This window comes from Heterocephalus glaber, unplaced genomic scaffold, assembly GCF_053883595.1.
Source record: "Heterocephalus glaber isolate CG9 unplaced genomic scaffold, H.glaber_assembly_v1.0 deba00001472, whole genome shotgun sequence".
NCBI lineage: Eukaryota > Metazoa > Chordata > Mammalia > Rodentia > Bathyergidae > Heterocephalus > Heterocephalus glaber.
In genome coordinates this window covers 88,424,631-88,440,980 of record NW_028258315.1, presented here as the reverse complement: position 1 = coordinate 88,440,980, position 16,350 = coordinate 88,424,631, and the positions used below count along the sequence as shown (strand labels likewise).

The following is a 16,350-nucleotide window of genomic DNA, read 5'->3' as shown; positions in this document are numbered from 1 at the left end:
CTTTCTCACTACTGAGGTTTTATTTGTGGTGTAGTCTTTTAATAAATAATGATGATGATAAATTATATCAGCTACCAAAAGAGTGTTTTTCAGAAAACCATCACTCCTAGGGTGATGAGGACAGAAATCAGTCTCCCCCAGCATAACTTCTCACATTCTATGCCTCACCCCCCCCTCCACTTCCTGTCTTTGCCAGACCCTCAAACCCTGCCAGTATCTTTTCTCAGCAGGTTCTGAATGCTCTGTGTCTAATGGCCTCCTGGAGCTCCATCAGTCCCTGTTAATGTAAAAAGCAGCCAATTACAGTCATTAAAATCAATATGGGGTAAAACCTGAACCATTCCAAATTAGCACACAACATTTAAATTTTAATGAATATATTAGAATTTAAAGATAAGTCAAATGATGCTAAACAGAAATAAATGTATTTCCTGTGTCCTCTGAAATGGGAAGATAAAAGCTATGGAAGCCTACTTTTGGATGTAATATTAATCAGGGAACAGAGATGGCATTTTTCTACAAAGATGCTTCATTAGCATCTATCCTGAATGGAATGCTTGAAGAAAATGGAATTTAGTGAGAACAAAGGAAATCTGTGTTACAATGGCATCAGTCCATGAGAATTCCACAAAATCTCAAAAGAGATACCATATTCAAAATTAAATCCTTAGTCAAAAAATGAGGAATGGAAGAAAAGTATTCAGTTTAGTCAAGTATTTGTAGGAATAAGTGAAAAGACAGGCCTTAGAATGATCACACAAACTGGAAGTGTGGTCGTCACAAACAAACACATAGAAAGTGACCAATAGTTAGAAATGCTTATACATTTGGGCAGAATTTCACTCATTTCCTCATCCACATTTGCAACCTTGGCCACACAGCTCCAATCTCAGTATTTCTAGTGACTTTCCTCAACCCTACTCCCTCCTGCTGGCAGCCCTCACCTGCCCACTGGCCCAATATCTGCCCACAAACAGGCCCACAGTGGTTGTCTATCTGTCCTCAAACTCCCAGCACTCGGTTCTTGAGCTTTCAAGGTCTTGCCTGCAAGTGAAGATGACCTTTCTCTTTAACTTCCAAGGCCACTATCCAGATTTAGATACTTAGTTACCTGATCAACAATAGTACCTTATAACTTCTCTCCATGCCTACTGTCTCTTCCCATTCAATGAAGTATGAATGGATTATCTTCTCTGATCATGCTACTCTTCAAGGCAAATGCCTTCAAAAGCACTGGGTATGGAGTAAAAGCGAATCCTATGTCTAATACTCAGAGCCCTCATTGATTTGATCCCAAGTGTCCCTTTCAGCTTTATTTCCTTCCTTTCCTGAAGGTAAAATTTCAGCTGTTCTAAATCTGATGTGTCCCAAACCCACTTCAGTTCCCACCTCTATGGCTTGACTCAGCCATCTCTTCTCCAATCCTGTTTCCTCACCACTTTTCTGTGTTGAAATTCTTCCTGCCTTTGAAAATCAGCTCTACCATGGATGGAGCTACTTGTCAACTTTTCTGCATTTATGCTACACAGCATTTAAGTGTCATTTGATGCGTTCTCAGTGAACCACTCCACTTGCTGTCTGTGACTGGGGACAACAACTTAGAACTTTATGCCTCAGTTTTCTTATATGTAAAATGATCTGACAAGGCACAGAATAGGCCTTAGGAAGTCTAAGCTGGTTTTTTGGCTCACCTGAATCTCTGAACAAGATCTTAGAGTATCCTTCATCTGGATATCAATATATGCCAACACTGTCCAACACATTTTTTAAAAAGAAAGGAGACTAGTTAAAGTTACCCTCAAAACTCCTGCTCCACTCCAAACACAAAACCATGCTAGAAAAAAACATAAAAGAGCATGGAGCTTGTACAGTCAGTGTGATCTTTTCTAATAATGACAAAATAAACCATAGAACAAATCTCTAGGTATTTTTAAACCATTTTTCATCATTAAAATATTTATTGAGCACCTACACATAATATTTAGGCCTAGGAATACTGGTAGAATTGACTGATTTGGTTAAAAAATTCACTGTATTAAAATAGGAAGCAATTTTCAGTTCCTTAATATATACAGGATACACTTCTCCTAAAAGATCAGGTATATAACATGGTATGTTTGGGAGGAATATTTTCTGCAATAAGTTTTGTTCATAGAAAAGAATGTATTGAATATGTAGAGTCAGAAGGACATATGCCAGCATCAGCAAAATCATGGCTTAGTTAACAGAAATAGAGACCAATATGTGCAAAAGAGACAGAGGTCAAATACTTTTTAAAAAGAGAGGCACTGGAGTGGCATGTAGAAGTCTGAGCAGAGATTATATGGAGGGCTAGTCTGAACCATCAGTAAAAGACCTAAAAGCTCAAGAATGTCTAGGGCTCACTCTTTGCTTGGTAGGATCTCCTACCACCCTGGAAAAATCCTGGACAAATAAAGCAGCAGACTAAGAATTCATGTTACCTACTTCTCCCAGCATGCCCACAGCACAGAGGCAAGCTGAGATTCCATTTCCTGGGAGTTTTACTTGACTTGGATTGTTTGCAAAATCGACTTCCCAATAACTTGAGTCTATTTTACCCCTAATACTAAATAAAAGGCAAGATGCCCAAAAGGATTAGTAAACAGATTAGGCAGGAAGAAATACATCCCTTCTCTTCAAATATCTTATAGTATGACAAGTCAAAGAACCTCAACTCTTTTCTAAGGACCCAAGAAAATAGAAGAAAATACAACAAGAAAATAGTAAACAAAGTAAGTATAAGAGGATCCTAGTATATAAGTCCATTTTTTTCTTTAATGAAACCAGCAGTATTTTGGATATTGTATATGGAACAGTATGTTCTTTGCAGAAAAAGCCAGAGAACAAGGTAAATGATTACCATATCAAAATTGTCTAAATCAACCTGTAGTGAAAGGCATCAGACAACACTAGTGAGTAATGCTGAGACTCAGGCAACCCTTGGCTCACATTAGCATGTCAACTGTAGTTCCTGGGCAACAATTTTGGTCTTCCAAATACGTTTAGATCAAAACCATTTTGTTGTTATTGTTTCTTGCCAGACAATGAAGGGGTTTCACCCTCAGTCTTTCCAGACCACTGAAAGACAACAAGACGCTAAAGCAACCCAACTCATTCCATATGCAATTCCTACCAACTTCAAACCTCCTGAAACAGTAAGGGCCCAGGAGATGGGGTTTATGTGAGGTCCAACACCTCTGCCTAAAACCACTAGCACTCTATTCCTCCATTACAACAGGCAGTCTCAACCATGCATAATGAAAAAGAAATTAGGCACACACTGAATTTAAATCCCCAAATACAATTTAAATCCTATTTTAGATTCATTTCAATTAACATAGGTCAGGCAGCTTCTTTGTTCAAGCTGAGTTATTCTTACTGGTTTAATAACAAAAGCAGTCAGAGACCCTGACAGAAATACATTTTAAAACTCAGTAAAGAATACAGAAACAGCTTACAATAAATTTTGCCTTGCAGAATAATATGAAAGAAATTACCCAGTTATTTGACAATGTATTTGACAATGGGAAACAACCATATGTATGTTATTACATATTTTGCAGGTTACAAATTAAAAGCACAAGTTTTATACTCTAGCATAGCATTCTTCAAAAACATCTTATAAATAAGAAAAAAATAACTCAAATACGTTTGAGAAGCACTGCATTCCTCAGTCCTCTGCCTGGAAATGACCTATGCATGCTGGCGGATTTAAGAGTTTGAGGGGTCCTTTGGTGAACTCTCTGGAATCCAGCCTTTCCCCAAATTCATTTGGTCCTCCAGCTCATTTTCTCTCATAACACATATCAACATCCCATAAAATGGCTGGCCTTCCCAGCACACTTTGGGAAAGATTCTGTTAGAAAAGGGATATAATAAAATGGCTTAGGAGCCAAGACTCTAGAGTCAAATATAAGCTTCACTATTTGTTAGCTGTTTAACACTGGGCAAGCTTGTCCCTCAGTTTCCCTAGGTAAAATGGTCAAATAATAGCATAGGCCTTGGGCCTTTCCATTTAACTGAAATAGATTTCTGGGATCCTCACACTGCTGGCACCTTTTTATTATTCCGGTCTCAGTTCATAAAGCCACCTATTCTGAGATGCCTTCCTTAACTGCCTAATACAAAACTAGTTTCACCCAGGTCACTAATTCTGCACCTAATTTTTTTCATAACACTTCTCTTTTTAACTACAAAACTGTCATCTATTTCCTCTCTACCTAATAAAAGCACGATGAAGTCAAATTATTGGCTATCTGTGCTATATCTTCAAACAGATCTTAGTAAGAATCCATCCAAGAAATAATAATGGAATAAATAAATTGATTAATAGATTAATGTGTTACTTACCTTTCTCTCTTGTTGTTGAAACAAAATACCCAACACCCAAAGTTAGAAGGGAAAGGATTTATTTGGCTTACAGTTCATAGAGGTTTCAGTCCATAATCAGCCAACTCCAAAGCATGGATGACAAACAGGCATGGCAGAGCAGAAACAACATGGCACATAACAGGCAGCAAAGGTAACAAGAGAAAATTACCAGTGTCTCCCTGCCCCTTTTATCTTATTCAGACTACTTAGGGTGGGAAGCACTCACACCCTTAATCCTAGTGCCCTTGAGCCTAGCAGTGCATCATGAATAAATTCCAGCTTCACACATTCTAGATCAAGCCTATGACCAGGTGATGCTTTGGGACCCAAACCATAACAATTAACAAATGAGGTGGCTGTAAGAATTCAATGTGAATCAATGTAGAGTACTCTTCGTAGTGCTTGACACATAAGCAATTATACAGATGCTACTGAAAATTTCTGATGAGCTATCAGTGATCAATGCATTCATAATCATAATTCTTCCAGTATTTAACTTTCAGACTCTGGATTACCTCTTCCTGCTATATTATGGGTAAAAATTTCATGACATTTATTCAGAGATATGCTGGTAAACCGGCTTTCAAGAATGAGGGGAGGGGTTGGCCCTGAGAATTTGTAAATTTCCATAGTGTAAATAGTCCAACCATGACCACTATCAGGCTATCAATGGTTTAATAGCAAGTTCACAAAATTCCTGAAACATTAACAAATTACTACAACTCTTCTTTGAGAAGGGTTCATTCAAGCCTCCAACTCTTATTTGTTAAGTTCAAGTTTAAAATGAATTTTTTTCTACAAAGACATATCTTTCATATTCTCTGTTCTTGTGGAACCAAAATAAGAGCTATCCATTGACTTTGGTTTGATGCTCAAGAAAACAATTTGGATGTACTGGGCTGCATTTTCTGTACCACCCTCTGTGTAGTCTCAATTTGATGTTTAAAGTAATAAACATGATCTGTATCCAATCAGACCACTGTGAGAACCAAACAAATTCCCAGAATGCAAATTGATTTTTGTTTAAGTTCATTTAAATAGAGGCAGCCAGACAATACAATCAGTCTCAGTGAGGAAAATCTAATAGTAGAAAAGTGAAATCATCCTGACTATAAGATCCCAAAATGGAGGGATAAATGGAGAGATCCAAAATGGAGTGCTTTGGATGATGTTTCTCTGGCATCACAGCCTTGCTGTCCTAGCCATTTTCCTTTTTATTATGAAAGAATATACAACCACAAATTAAAGGCAGAGTTTACTTTAGCTCTCATTTTCAGTCCATAGTCAGCTGGCCTCAAGGCAGAAAGGGCATGGTGAGATATACCCTTCCAGGTCATAGCCCCAGTCACCTGCCTCCTCCAACCAGACTCCATCTCCTAATAGCACATCAGCTATAAACCCACTGGTGGATCAATCCAGTTAAGAGTATAGCACCCCCATGATCCAATCACCTCCAGACACATGAGATTTGGGGGGGACACTTCAGATCCAAACCACAGCATTCCACCCCTGGCCCTCAAAAGGCTCATGCACATCTCTTTAGGCAAAGTTAATTTAGTCTATCTCTAATAGTTGCCAAAGTCCTAACAACTCTAGCACTGCTGAAAAGTCCAAGTCCAAAGTCTTCTCTAAGACTCAAAGCAAATTCTTAGCTGTGAGCTCGTGAAAAAAAAAAAAAATTAAACATTTCCAACATACCAAGGCACAGGATAAACATTCTAATCCCAAAAGGGAAAAATAGGGATAGAAACCAATGAGACAAAGCAAGACTGAAACCCAGCAGGGCAAAATTAAGTCCTGTAGCAATGTGTCCAGCACCCAGGGCAAGCTGTGACAAGATGAGAACTCCAAGTGGCTTAGACAGCCCCACCCCTACAGTACCACCACTGAAAAACCCATGACTTCTCTCTTGGGTTGGCTTTGCTCACTGCCTGCTGCCTTCCATAGAAGATAGTCCATGTTCCTGGCTTTTCCAACTTCCTGAGGTCTCCACTGCACTTTCAGCTTCACTCTCACATCTTTACACACAGTTCCCTCTCAGGGGCACAATGCCGGGCCTCTTCTGAAATCTGACTGGAAGCTCCTTGATCCCCCAACTCTTGCATTCTACATCCCTATAAAACCAGCACCACGTGGATGACACCAAGGCCTGTGGCCAGATCAAGAATCGTGGCTATGGAGGCCTCCAAGTGTCTGGATGGCTGAGTACTATGAACTAAATCCCAGAAAATCAATTCCCCGGGTGGCTCTTCTCAAGCAGAGTAACCTAGGGCTCTCTTCTTAAAGCAAAGACCTTTATCCTGAGCCTAAGAAAGGTTGCAGGGGGGGGGTCCCTTGCTGGTTTCTGAGGTGCCTCAAGGCATCTTTCCTATTCCTTCTTTCTAATGCTAATCATTTTAGCAATTAAGATCTGGACCAAAATTTTATACATGCTTCCTTTCTCGCAAAACTGAAAACTTTTAAAATAGGTTTTTGCTCCTGTTTCTCAGTGTAAATCTCACTAAAAGCAGCAAGCAGTACCCATGCCACAGCCTAAATATTGGGCTGTCTTGAAATTTCCTCTGCCAGATTAATTAGTCTGCCACCCTTGATCTCAGTCTTTCCCAAGGACTCAGAACATGAGCAAAATGTAGACAAATTTTTTTCCAGAGCATAACACACATGGTCTTGAGTCCAACTTCCAATGGAGTCCTTTTTCCCAACTGAAACCTCATCGTTACTGTCTGCCTTTTTATTTTTCATTCTGCTCCTGAGAGCACTAATCAACCATAATCTCTAATCAAGCACAGCTTAAAGCATTCTAGGATTGCTTCTCCAGCTAATATCTCCAAAACTTTCCAAATTTCTCAACAAACTAATTCCAAAGGTTTCTAAACTACATGGTTAGGTTGTCACATCAATGACCACACTTTTCTGGTACCAAAATCTGGCTTAGTCACTTTCTTTGTTGCTAAGACATAATACCCAACATCCACAAATTAAAGGAGGACAAGTTTATTTTGGCTCATATTTTCATTCCATAGTTGGCTGGCTCCAAGGCAGGAAGGGAACAGTGAAAGAGTCTGATGCAAAACAAAGCTGCTCATGTCATGGCAGTCAGAAAGCAGAGAGAGAAGGGAGGAGTATACCCTTCCAAGTCCTATCCACTGATAAGTATAACACTCTTATGATCCAATCACCTTACAAACACTTGAGACTTTTCAGAGACATTTTAGATCCAAACCATAATACTTGTTGTATATGTAACATTATCCCTTGGCATCCAAACTAAAGCAACCACTTTTTCCAACTATAATGATCCTCTACCAACCACAGATTTGAGGTAATATAAGTAAAATTTCAAAATCCACAGCCTACATGTAAATAAAAAATGCCAGTAATTATTGTTCCTCTTCTGTAAAACTCAGCATCTATAGAATGATATAGGCAGAGGATTGGTTTCTGTTCTACTGTATTAGTTATCTATTGCTGTGCAACAAATTACCCCAAAATTCAGCAGCTTGAAACAACACACACTTATTATCTCCTAGTTTTGGTGGCTCAGGAATCCATCCACTCTTTAGCTGGGTCCTCTGTTTCATGATCTCTTACAAGGCTGCAATCAAGGTGTCAACCAAGGTCCTGCCAACCCATCTGAAGGCTTGACTGAAGAAGGATCACTTCCAAGAACACTAAATGATTGCTAGTAGTTCTCAGTCCTTTGTGGCTGTTAGACTCAGTACCTTTATTCCTCATTGAATGTTGGCTGGAGACTGCTCTCAGCTCATTACCACATGGGCTCTCCACATAACGGCTTGCTTCATCAACCATGCAAACTAAGAAGGCAACAGAGTCTGTTTGCAAGATGGAAACAACAGTCTTCTGTAACCTAATCACAGAAGCAACACTGGTATGCCATTATCTCTGCCATATTCTATTGTTTAGATGCAAGTCTCTAGGAGTAACCAATACACAAGAGAGGAGGACTGCATAAGGGTGTGAGTCCCAAGAGGGAGGGATCATTGTGGACCATCTTATAAATATGCCCACCACACTTATCCTCTTGGACTACAATGGGAAGACCAAGCCCAACACAGATGTCTCTTTAAGCATCTCAATATAAAACCGCACCATATGGTTTCCAAAGCATGTGGCTAAAGTCTCATGAAAACAAAATGAGGGTGAATACTGGTAGAGGACATTAGGTTTGATGGCATAAAATTCTGTCCAAATGTTCTAGGCAAATATAATCTATATCAGAGAAAACTGGGAACATCTGCATTTTAGCAAATTCTAGCATGGAAGCCATGCTTTCTGACAACCAAACAAATGACTAACAAGAAGAATTACCCATTTGAACAGGTATTCACCCCCAAGAAATCTAGTCTGCTCTGGAATTTTTATTTTTCTTTTTATTTTTTTTTTTTTTTTGGTACCAGGCATCAAACTAGGGACCTTGTGCTTGCGCAGCAGGCACCGGAACCACAGAATAAAAAAATCCCCAGCCCTTTTTATTTATTGTTATAGAACATTTTGAAAATATATTTAATGCCTTTTTACTGCTTGTGATTTGGTATGTGATCCATGTCTACTCTCAACAGTTTTGCCTCCATAATACTTCTAAGATCCACAACCACCACAGTGGTAAGGAACTGTTAAAACAATTTCAAATCCTGGCTGTCACCCACATTATTTCTAAGCTTTACCCAACCACATAGTCTCAGATATCTGAACATCCCAACATTCAATGGTGGTGGCAGTCTAGAGAGACTGCCTCTGAAGGATTTAAAGTGATCTAATCCACTAAGGGCAAAACACATACTCAGAAAACCTGGAACACTCTGTCCCAGACAAATGTAAATGCAAAGACAATCTTAAATCTAAACCTTCAAAATTGGTCTACGCATTTTATTATTCTTTCCCAAAACACCCATACATCTTACTTTCTGTAAACTCTACCCCGATTCTGTAACAAAAATACTTAGTTCATTGTGTTTCTAATCACTTATTTTTTTGTTCCTTTAGAGAGATGATATATGATAAACAACTAAACTTAAGCAGTACTGTGTTTTAAAACCCCCAAAACTCTAGCCACCTATGGGAAAACAACTAGAAACACCTCAGAGTTGACATGTGCTGCATATGCCTAGATCATGAATATGTGTTAAATAATAACGGAACATATATATGGTGAGCAGAGAAAAAAAAACTAATGCAAAATTCCACCTTAATAATCAAAAGCAGAAAGGAAGGTAATAAAGCAAATGACAAAGTGAATTTTGTTATAGCTGCAGTTATCTTCCATCCTGGGAAAATAGCTTGATAATGTTTTTTAACTTGTAATATAAGGCTCTGGGAAAATCGAATGAATGTTCTTACCTCTCTAAGGTGAATATTTTCCTTCTCTTTCTGGTCTAAAATCACTTCCAAGTGGCTGACCTGAGACTCAGCCTCTGCCATCCGACGTGTCCTTTCGTTGTCATCCTCAAGACTTTTGGATGGCAAGCCTTTACTCTGCAACATCTCAAGGAGCTTTTTAATCGACTCATCTCGGGCATTGAGGGTCTGTTTTTGTGTTTCAATTCTCAGCTCCATCTCCTCTAATGTCTTCCTCAAAAGGAACAGCTCCTTGGCCTGTCTGTCGTGTTCAGCTTGGAGTCTCCTAAAGTTCTCCTCAGTCAGCTCAATGGTGAAGTGCTCAGCCCCCCGGTTGCCACTTTCTTGCTGCAGGAGGTGGTTGAGGTCTCTCTGGGTTCGCAGCTCATCCTGAAGGGCTTGGATTGTCAACTGCAGGTGCTACAGTGAGAAAGATGGGACAGGAGAGGAGAAAAAAAGGAAAAATGTCAATGAAAATGCCAAGTGCTGCTTGTTGCTTTCACACTATGAGGATGGAATGTTAATCATGAGGTCCAGGAGGCCAGCCGTGAAGTCCTCCATGGCGACTTCAGAAGCATGGGACAGCACATGGAAGGGGGAATTAATTCAGTGATGCTTTCTGAATGTCTTAGAAGAGAAATGTACACATACATAGGAACAGTATATTAGTGTCAGTCACAAGGGAAATTATACATCTACAGAGTTTTAATTTAGGAAATGAAAGGGTTAGAGGGAAACTTTCACAAACACACCTTCTTTATGCCCACAATGCTCCAGACTCAGTATTCCTTGTTTCCTAAGATGTTCTTTATTCTACTGTCCATTATTTTCCATGATAAATGCAGGTCCATTTAAAAATGAAAATAATAGCATCCACTACAAGTAGACACAAACAAGGACTTTATTTTTTACAAATAAAGCTGTGAACAGGTTTAGTAAACAGGATTACTGCCTCTGCAAGCAAAAGGGAACAAATGCAGACAAAGACAAACACACCCAAACATACAAAGAGGTGTGGCTATGCAGAACAAAACAAACAAGCGGCAAAGAGTGAACAAACCTTGGTTCTTCTGGCTTCCAGTAACTGAACAGCATGGGAAATGAAAAAAAAAAAAAAAAAAAGAAGCAAAAAATCAACACAACAAAAAGTCCACTGCAAGCAAACAATATTAAACAGAAAGAACTTAATCAACATACAATACCTTCACAGAAGAAAAAAAAAGAGGAAAAAAAGCAATTTCTTATTAGAGCAAAAACCCATAAACTACATAAAATCTATAGCACTGCTATTTGATAAATGGGGGGGGGGCATCAACAATTTTCAAGTCTTTCTGAATTACTATGTCTGAAACCCAAAGGGGTTGATATCTTTCTGAGTGTGGAACAGTGTTATATACCATTGGATTATATTCTTTATGACTATCATTTCACCTTCTAATTTTAGGAATGTCCATTGAGAAATTCCTAAAGCACAGGGAATAAGAATTGTCATTCATATTCATGTGCTACAAGGGTACTGAATGGAAAGTAAGCAACTGGTATGTATTCATAATGGATACCATGAATTATTTTTGTCATATATTGCACTCTGTAAAGTGTAAAATTCAGTGGCTTTTAGTATATTCACAAAGTTGTACAACCATCAACACATTTTATACCTTTTAATCACCTCAGAAAGAAACCCTGTACCCTATAATAGTTACTCCTCATACTCCTTCCTATTCTCTAGCCCTGATAACCATTAATGTACTTTCTGTCTCTACAGATTTGTCTACACAAGACATTTCATATCAAAAAAATCATGTAATAAAGTCGATTCCTTCACTCAGCATGTTTTTTTTTTTTTTGGTACCGGGGATCGAACTCCAGTCCTTGTGCTTGCGAGGCAGGCAGTGAAACCACTGAGCTAAATCCCTGGCCCAAGCATGTTTTCAAAGTTTATCCATGTTACAGCAAGTACCAATATTTCATTCTTTTTTTTGTAATTCAATTTTAGTCCATCACAGGAATATACTGTATTTTATTTATCCATTTATTAATTGATTCACACACAAATATTCATATCATCATTATTAATATTGGCCAAAAAGTGGAAACAACCCATATGCCAATCAATTAATATTCAAAGGAATATTTTTCAACTATAAAAAGGAGTGAAGTAATGATACATACTTCAAGAATAAACCTTGAAAACATTATGCGAGTGTAAAAGAAGCCATTCAAAAAAGACCACAAATTGTATAATTCCATTGATGCAATGACCAGAACAAGCAAATCCACAGATAGAAATAAATTAGTAATTCCCAGAGAGGTAGAGAGGAGGAAATGGACCACGACTACTAAATTGTATTGGACATCTTTTTAGGGTGATGAAAATGTTCTCAAATTAGATGGAGATGCTAGTTGCATAACTTTAATGTGTCAATCTGATGAATTTTACATTTTACATGAGTGAACTGTATGGTAAATACATTACATCTCAATAAAGCTGTCACACATACCAATAAAACAGGTGGGACCACGGGGTAATATGATATTTTTCCACCGATCCCCCATCCCTAAACCAGTCAAAACACAGTCCACAGGAGCACACACAGCTTTTAGTCCAGGGATTTGGCTGTTGCCAGGTCTACTGGGAGCATGCTTTCACACCTGGCTTCTTGTTAAATATTCTTGATGACAGCAAATCTTTGATCTTTGGAGATGGCTTGAATTTCTGAGACAACCCAAATTCATTTGGAAACATGTGATGAATCAAGATGATCATAATGGAAATTATCTTTTTTGAGAATGACCAAAATTTATATTCTTATGTGGTTCATAAAATGGCCAGAAGGAAATTCCAAAGAAAAGTTGCCAGGATTCTTTGAGTAGAAGTAAGGGTGGAAAGCCAACTCTACAGAGTAGCTGTCCCTTTGGGTGGGAAACTTGCTTATCACCCTGATCCTTTGCTTCCATATCTACAAAATAGAGATCATTATAATACTTACCTTACACCTGTGAGGAATAACTGAGATAATTTGTCAAGAGACAGGTATGAGTGTGAAGGAAAGGTGAAACTTAGGAAATTAGGGAAGGAGGAAATTAGGAATGGAGGGAGGAAGGATAATAGGAAAAAAGAAAAAAGGAAAGAAGAAAGGGAGGGAGAGAGGAATGGTGGGAAAATTGGCCCATTTATCCATTTAATATATATTTACCCAGTATCTCTCTCATGCTCATAAAATACACAAAAAATGAGAAATAATCTGTGCTTACTGTCCCTATGGACAAGTAAACGAAAGAAGCAAAACTATGTCATGAGGGTTATGATAGAAGTCATAGCCAGGTGGCTGAAATACAGAGAAGATGTGACTTAGGCTAGGGATATATAGGAAAATATCCCAAGCCAAGAGGCCATCACTAAGCTAGGTCTTGAAGAGCAAAGGAGAGTCTTCCCCTTGAAGAAAGATGGAAATACAAGAGACTACATAAAGGCACAGAGGCAAAGAAAGACCAGACTAACTAAAGAATACTTAACACCATAAATCTGTGCAGCACTTACCACACAAGTCACACATGGCTCTACATCTAAGTTCTTGTAAACTTCATAACTGCCCCTGAGAGAGAGACAGCCACTATTATGATCTCCATTTAATGGGTGAGAAAATGGAGATACAAGGAAATGAAGTACCTTTCTCTAGATCATTTAACTAGGCAAGTGGCATAACCAGGTGCTCATCTAGGCATGACCCCAAAGATCATGGGAGCCATTTGACCTATGAAGTAGCACAAATACTTCAGGACAGCTGGAAAAGAATGGAGCTGGGGTAATAACCGGACAGATACTTTAAAGAGTTACAGCAATTATCTTAATTAAAAATTAGCCATCCTAACCAGGCTGTTTCTCATACAGGGGTGGTTATGATGGATACTTCTAGGTTGTATATTTATTAAGAAGCAGTATTTATTTTTCAAGTATTCTCTTCACTAGTCACTAATCGACTTCAGCATAAGTAAACATAACCTGATAATCAGCCAAAAATTCAGTGTTCAAAAATTTCTCAAATTTATATTTATATTTAATTTTTCATTCTCTTTTTAAGATATTCAAAATTAAACAGGAATCTTCTTGTCCCTACAAAACAGAATCTTGAGCAAAGAGCCTTGATTATCTTTCTGCCTCATATCTTTTAAGTCAGAGAGGGGATCTGAAATAATCTCATTTGTTTTCTTTCATATTCTCACCCCCTCATCTTGTTCTCTCTCTCCCAAACCACATGGGATCAACAGTTATCAGTATTCATTTCAGCTTGCTACCTATATCACATACCTACAAACCAGCAATCCACCAGGCTGTATTCTAGAGCCATTTATTTGGAATCTTCCAAACATGTGTTCTCAATTTTTTAAAGCTTTAGATTTTGCTTCAAATTAGGATCCCTGCCAAAATCCTTCTGCATCAGGACAGGTAGTCTGACTTCATTCCCAGGTCTCAGCTAAACCATCACCTTAGCACTCATGGCACAGGTAGTACAAGTGACAAACAGTTAATTCCCTTCAAGTAAAAAAGTAAACTGTGTTTGTACAAGGGCTCAAAATCTTTTTACTCCCCACCCTGATCCTTTCCAGTTGCCCATAAAGAATGAAAACTCAAAAAGCAAATGCCATTGTCCACAGACACTGGAAAGATATCATGGAAGAAAAGCAAGGAGCCGAGACAATGGAAATCCAGGCTGCTCTCTGGAGCACAAGTAGAATGTATCAGTTTTACACTGACTATTGTCCTTTAACCTGTCCTTTTTAACTTTTCTCCCTACTTAAATTGTATACTTTAAAATCTGTCCTGCATAGTAAAGACAAGCCCCATCTCCAGTTCACAGGCAGGAAAACATTTTAAAGGACTCATATGTATATTAAACATAGGTAAAAGAGAAGGGAGCTAAATAACTCAGCATGTCAAATTTATTCTCAATTTTGAACACACAGTTCAGTGATACTATCCTAGAACAATGAAAGAAGCCATAAGGACTTCTGTTTATGGCATCATAGCATGCTGCGTCTTCTGAAAGGCCCTCTCACTACACTATAGCTAAATAAAACGAAGTTGGCCTTTTGATGCATAGCTAGGTTTACAGGAAAGTAATGGCAATCTCCAAAGAAAAGAATGAGGCGGAAGCAAGAGGAGAGGAAAATAGAAAGGTAGGGAGAGAGAAAGAGAAAATAAGACTCTGGTTTCTCTTCTTTTCATAAGGAGTAAATGTGAATACAAGCTCTGAGCCAGACATGATGAACTGGGGCTCAACAATGCAGTGAGCAAGCTTGGATTCTCCCATCAAGCCCAGATTTGCAGAGGGGACTAAAGAGGTTTCAAGTAGGTTAGTGTTCCCTGGTTTCTGAAAAAAGCAAACATAAATCCTTTGAAGAAGTACAGGAAGGCACAGAACAAAAGCCCTCAGGAATAAAAAAATTTAATTTAATAAAATACAAGAAAAAATTACCTCAGATATTATAAAAGTTCCACAACTGAAAGCCATATGCAGAATATAAAAATGTTTTTATGTGTTAAGTAAACAAATATTTCAAAGAGATATAGAACTAGAGAATCAACATACAAAACTGACTGCAAAATGAACAAACAAAACTAAAACTAAACATATATAGTAATGAAAAATATAGTATCAGAATTGAAAACCTAACAGGTTAAGAGAAAAGAGATAATTAACGAACAAAGATACAACAGAGATAATCTGCAGAGCCAAATATTGGCTCTTTCAAATAAAATAAACCTGTCAAATCACAACACAGAGGAGAGATTTAAAAGATGATATGCAAAGGCTTTTAATTTTATGCCAATAAATGTCAATGAAATGGACAAACTACTAGAAAAGTATCTTACACAGTATTAACTCTAGAAGAAACAGGAAGCCTGAAAAGTTCTGTAGCTATTAAATAAATTCAGTCACTGGTTTAAGACTCTTTCCACACAAAAAAAGTCCAAAGGATTCCAATTTTTACAGACTGTCTTGGAGAAAGAAGAAACTCTTCCCCCAAATTCATCCTGTGAGATTTGACCCTTCTGACAACAAAACTAGACACAAACTACAAAAGAAAGGTAAATGACAGGCCAAACTTCACACCTAAACAGTGAGTACTACTAGCAAAAGGAATTCAGGAAGATAATATATCATGATTCAGTTGGGTTTCTTCTAGGAATTGCGGGGTAGTTCCACATTAAACAAACTATTCATGTAAATCACTATATAAAGAAGAAAAATTATAGGATCTGCTCAAGATACGAAGTCATTCATTTAAAAAAAAATCTTAGCAAACTGGAATAAAGAATAGCTTCCTTAACTTACAGAGTATATTCAAAGCAAATCTTTATTAATGATAAATATTAGAGGTATTCCCTTTAAAATGAGAAGTAAAATTCATGCCCACAATCACCTCCACATCTAGTCAACATTTTCCCCGAGGCCTGAGTCAGAACAGTAAGACCAGAAAATAAGTAGATAGAAAAAAAAATGAAAAGAAGAAAAATTCTAATATTATCAATTGCAATTTGTAGTTATACATTTGTAAAGACCAAAAGAATCTATAAATTATTAAAAGTAGGAAAGCTAT

The 16,350-nt window shown here is 37.9% G+C and overlaps 1 protein-coding gene across 30 annotated transcripts in view; it reads right to left on the bottom strand.

Moving 5' to 3' along the window:
- Erc2 (ELKS/RAB6-interacting/CAST family member 2) overlaps positions 1 to 16,350 on the bottom strand; it is a 1,049,338-nt gene that overhangs the window by 810,719 nt on the left and 222,269 nt on the right. For 24 of the 30 annotated variants that reach the window (XM_021244028.2, XM_021244029.2, XM_021244031.2 and 21 more), the window contains exons 3-4: positions 10,808 to 10,831; positions 9,751 to 10,167 (exon numbers count right to left, since the gene is read on the bottom strand). In XM_021244028.2, coding sequence (XP_021099687.1) covers positions 9,751 to 10,167; positions 10,808 to 10,831 — 441 coding nt within the window. The remainder of the gene's footprint in view (positions 1 to 9,750; positions 10,168 to 10,807; positions 10,832 to 16,350) is intronic. The other 6 variants (XM_021244030.2, XM_004864323.4, XM_004864324.4 and 3 more) reach the window with 1 other exon arrangement.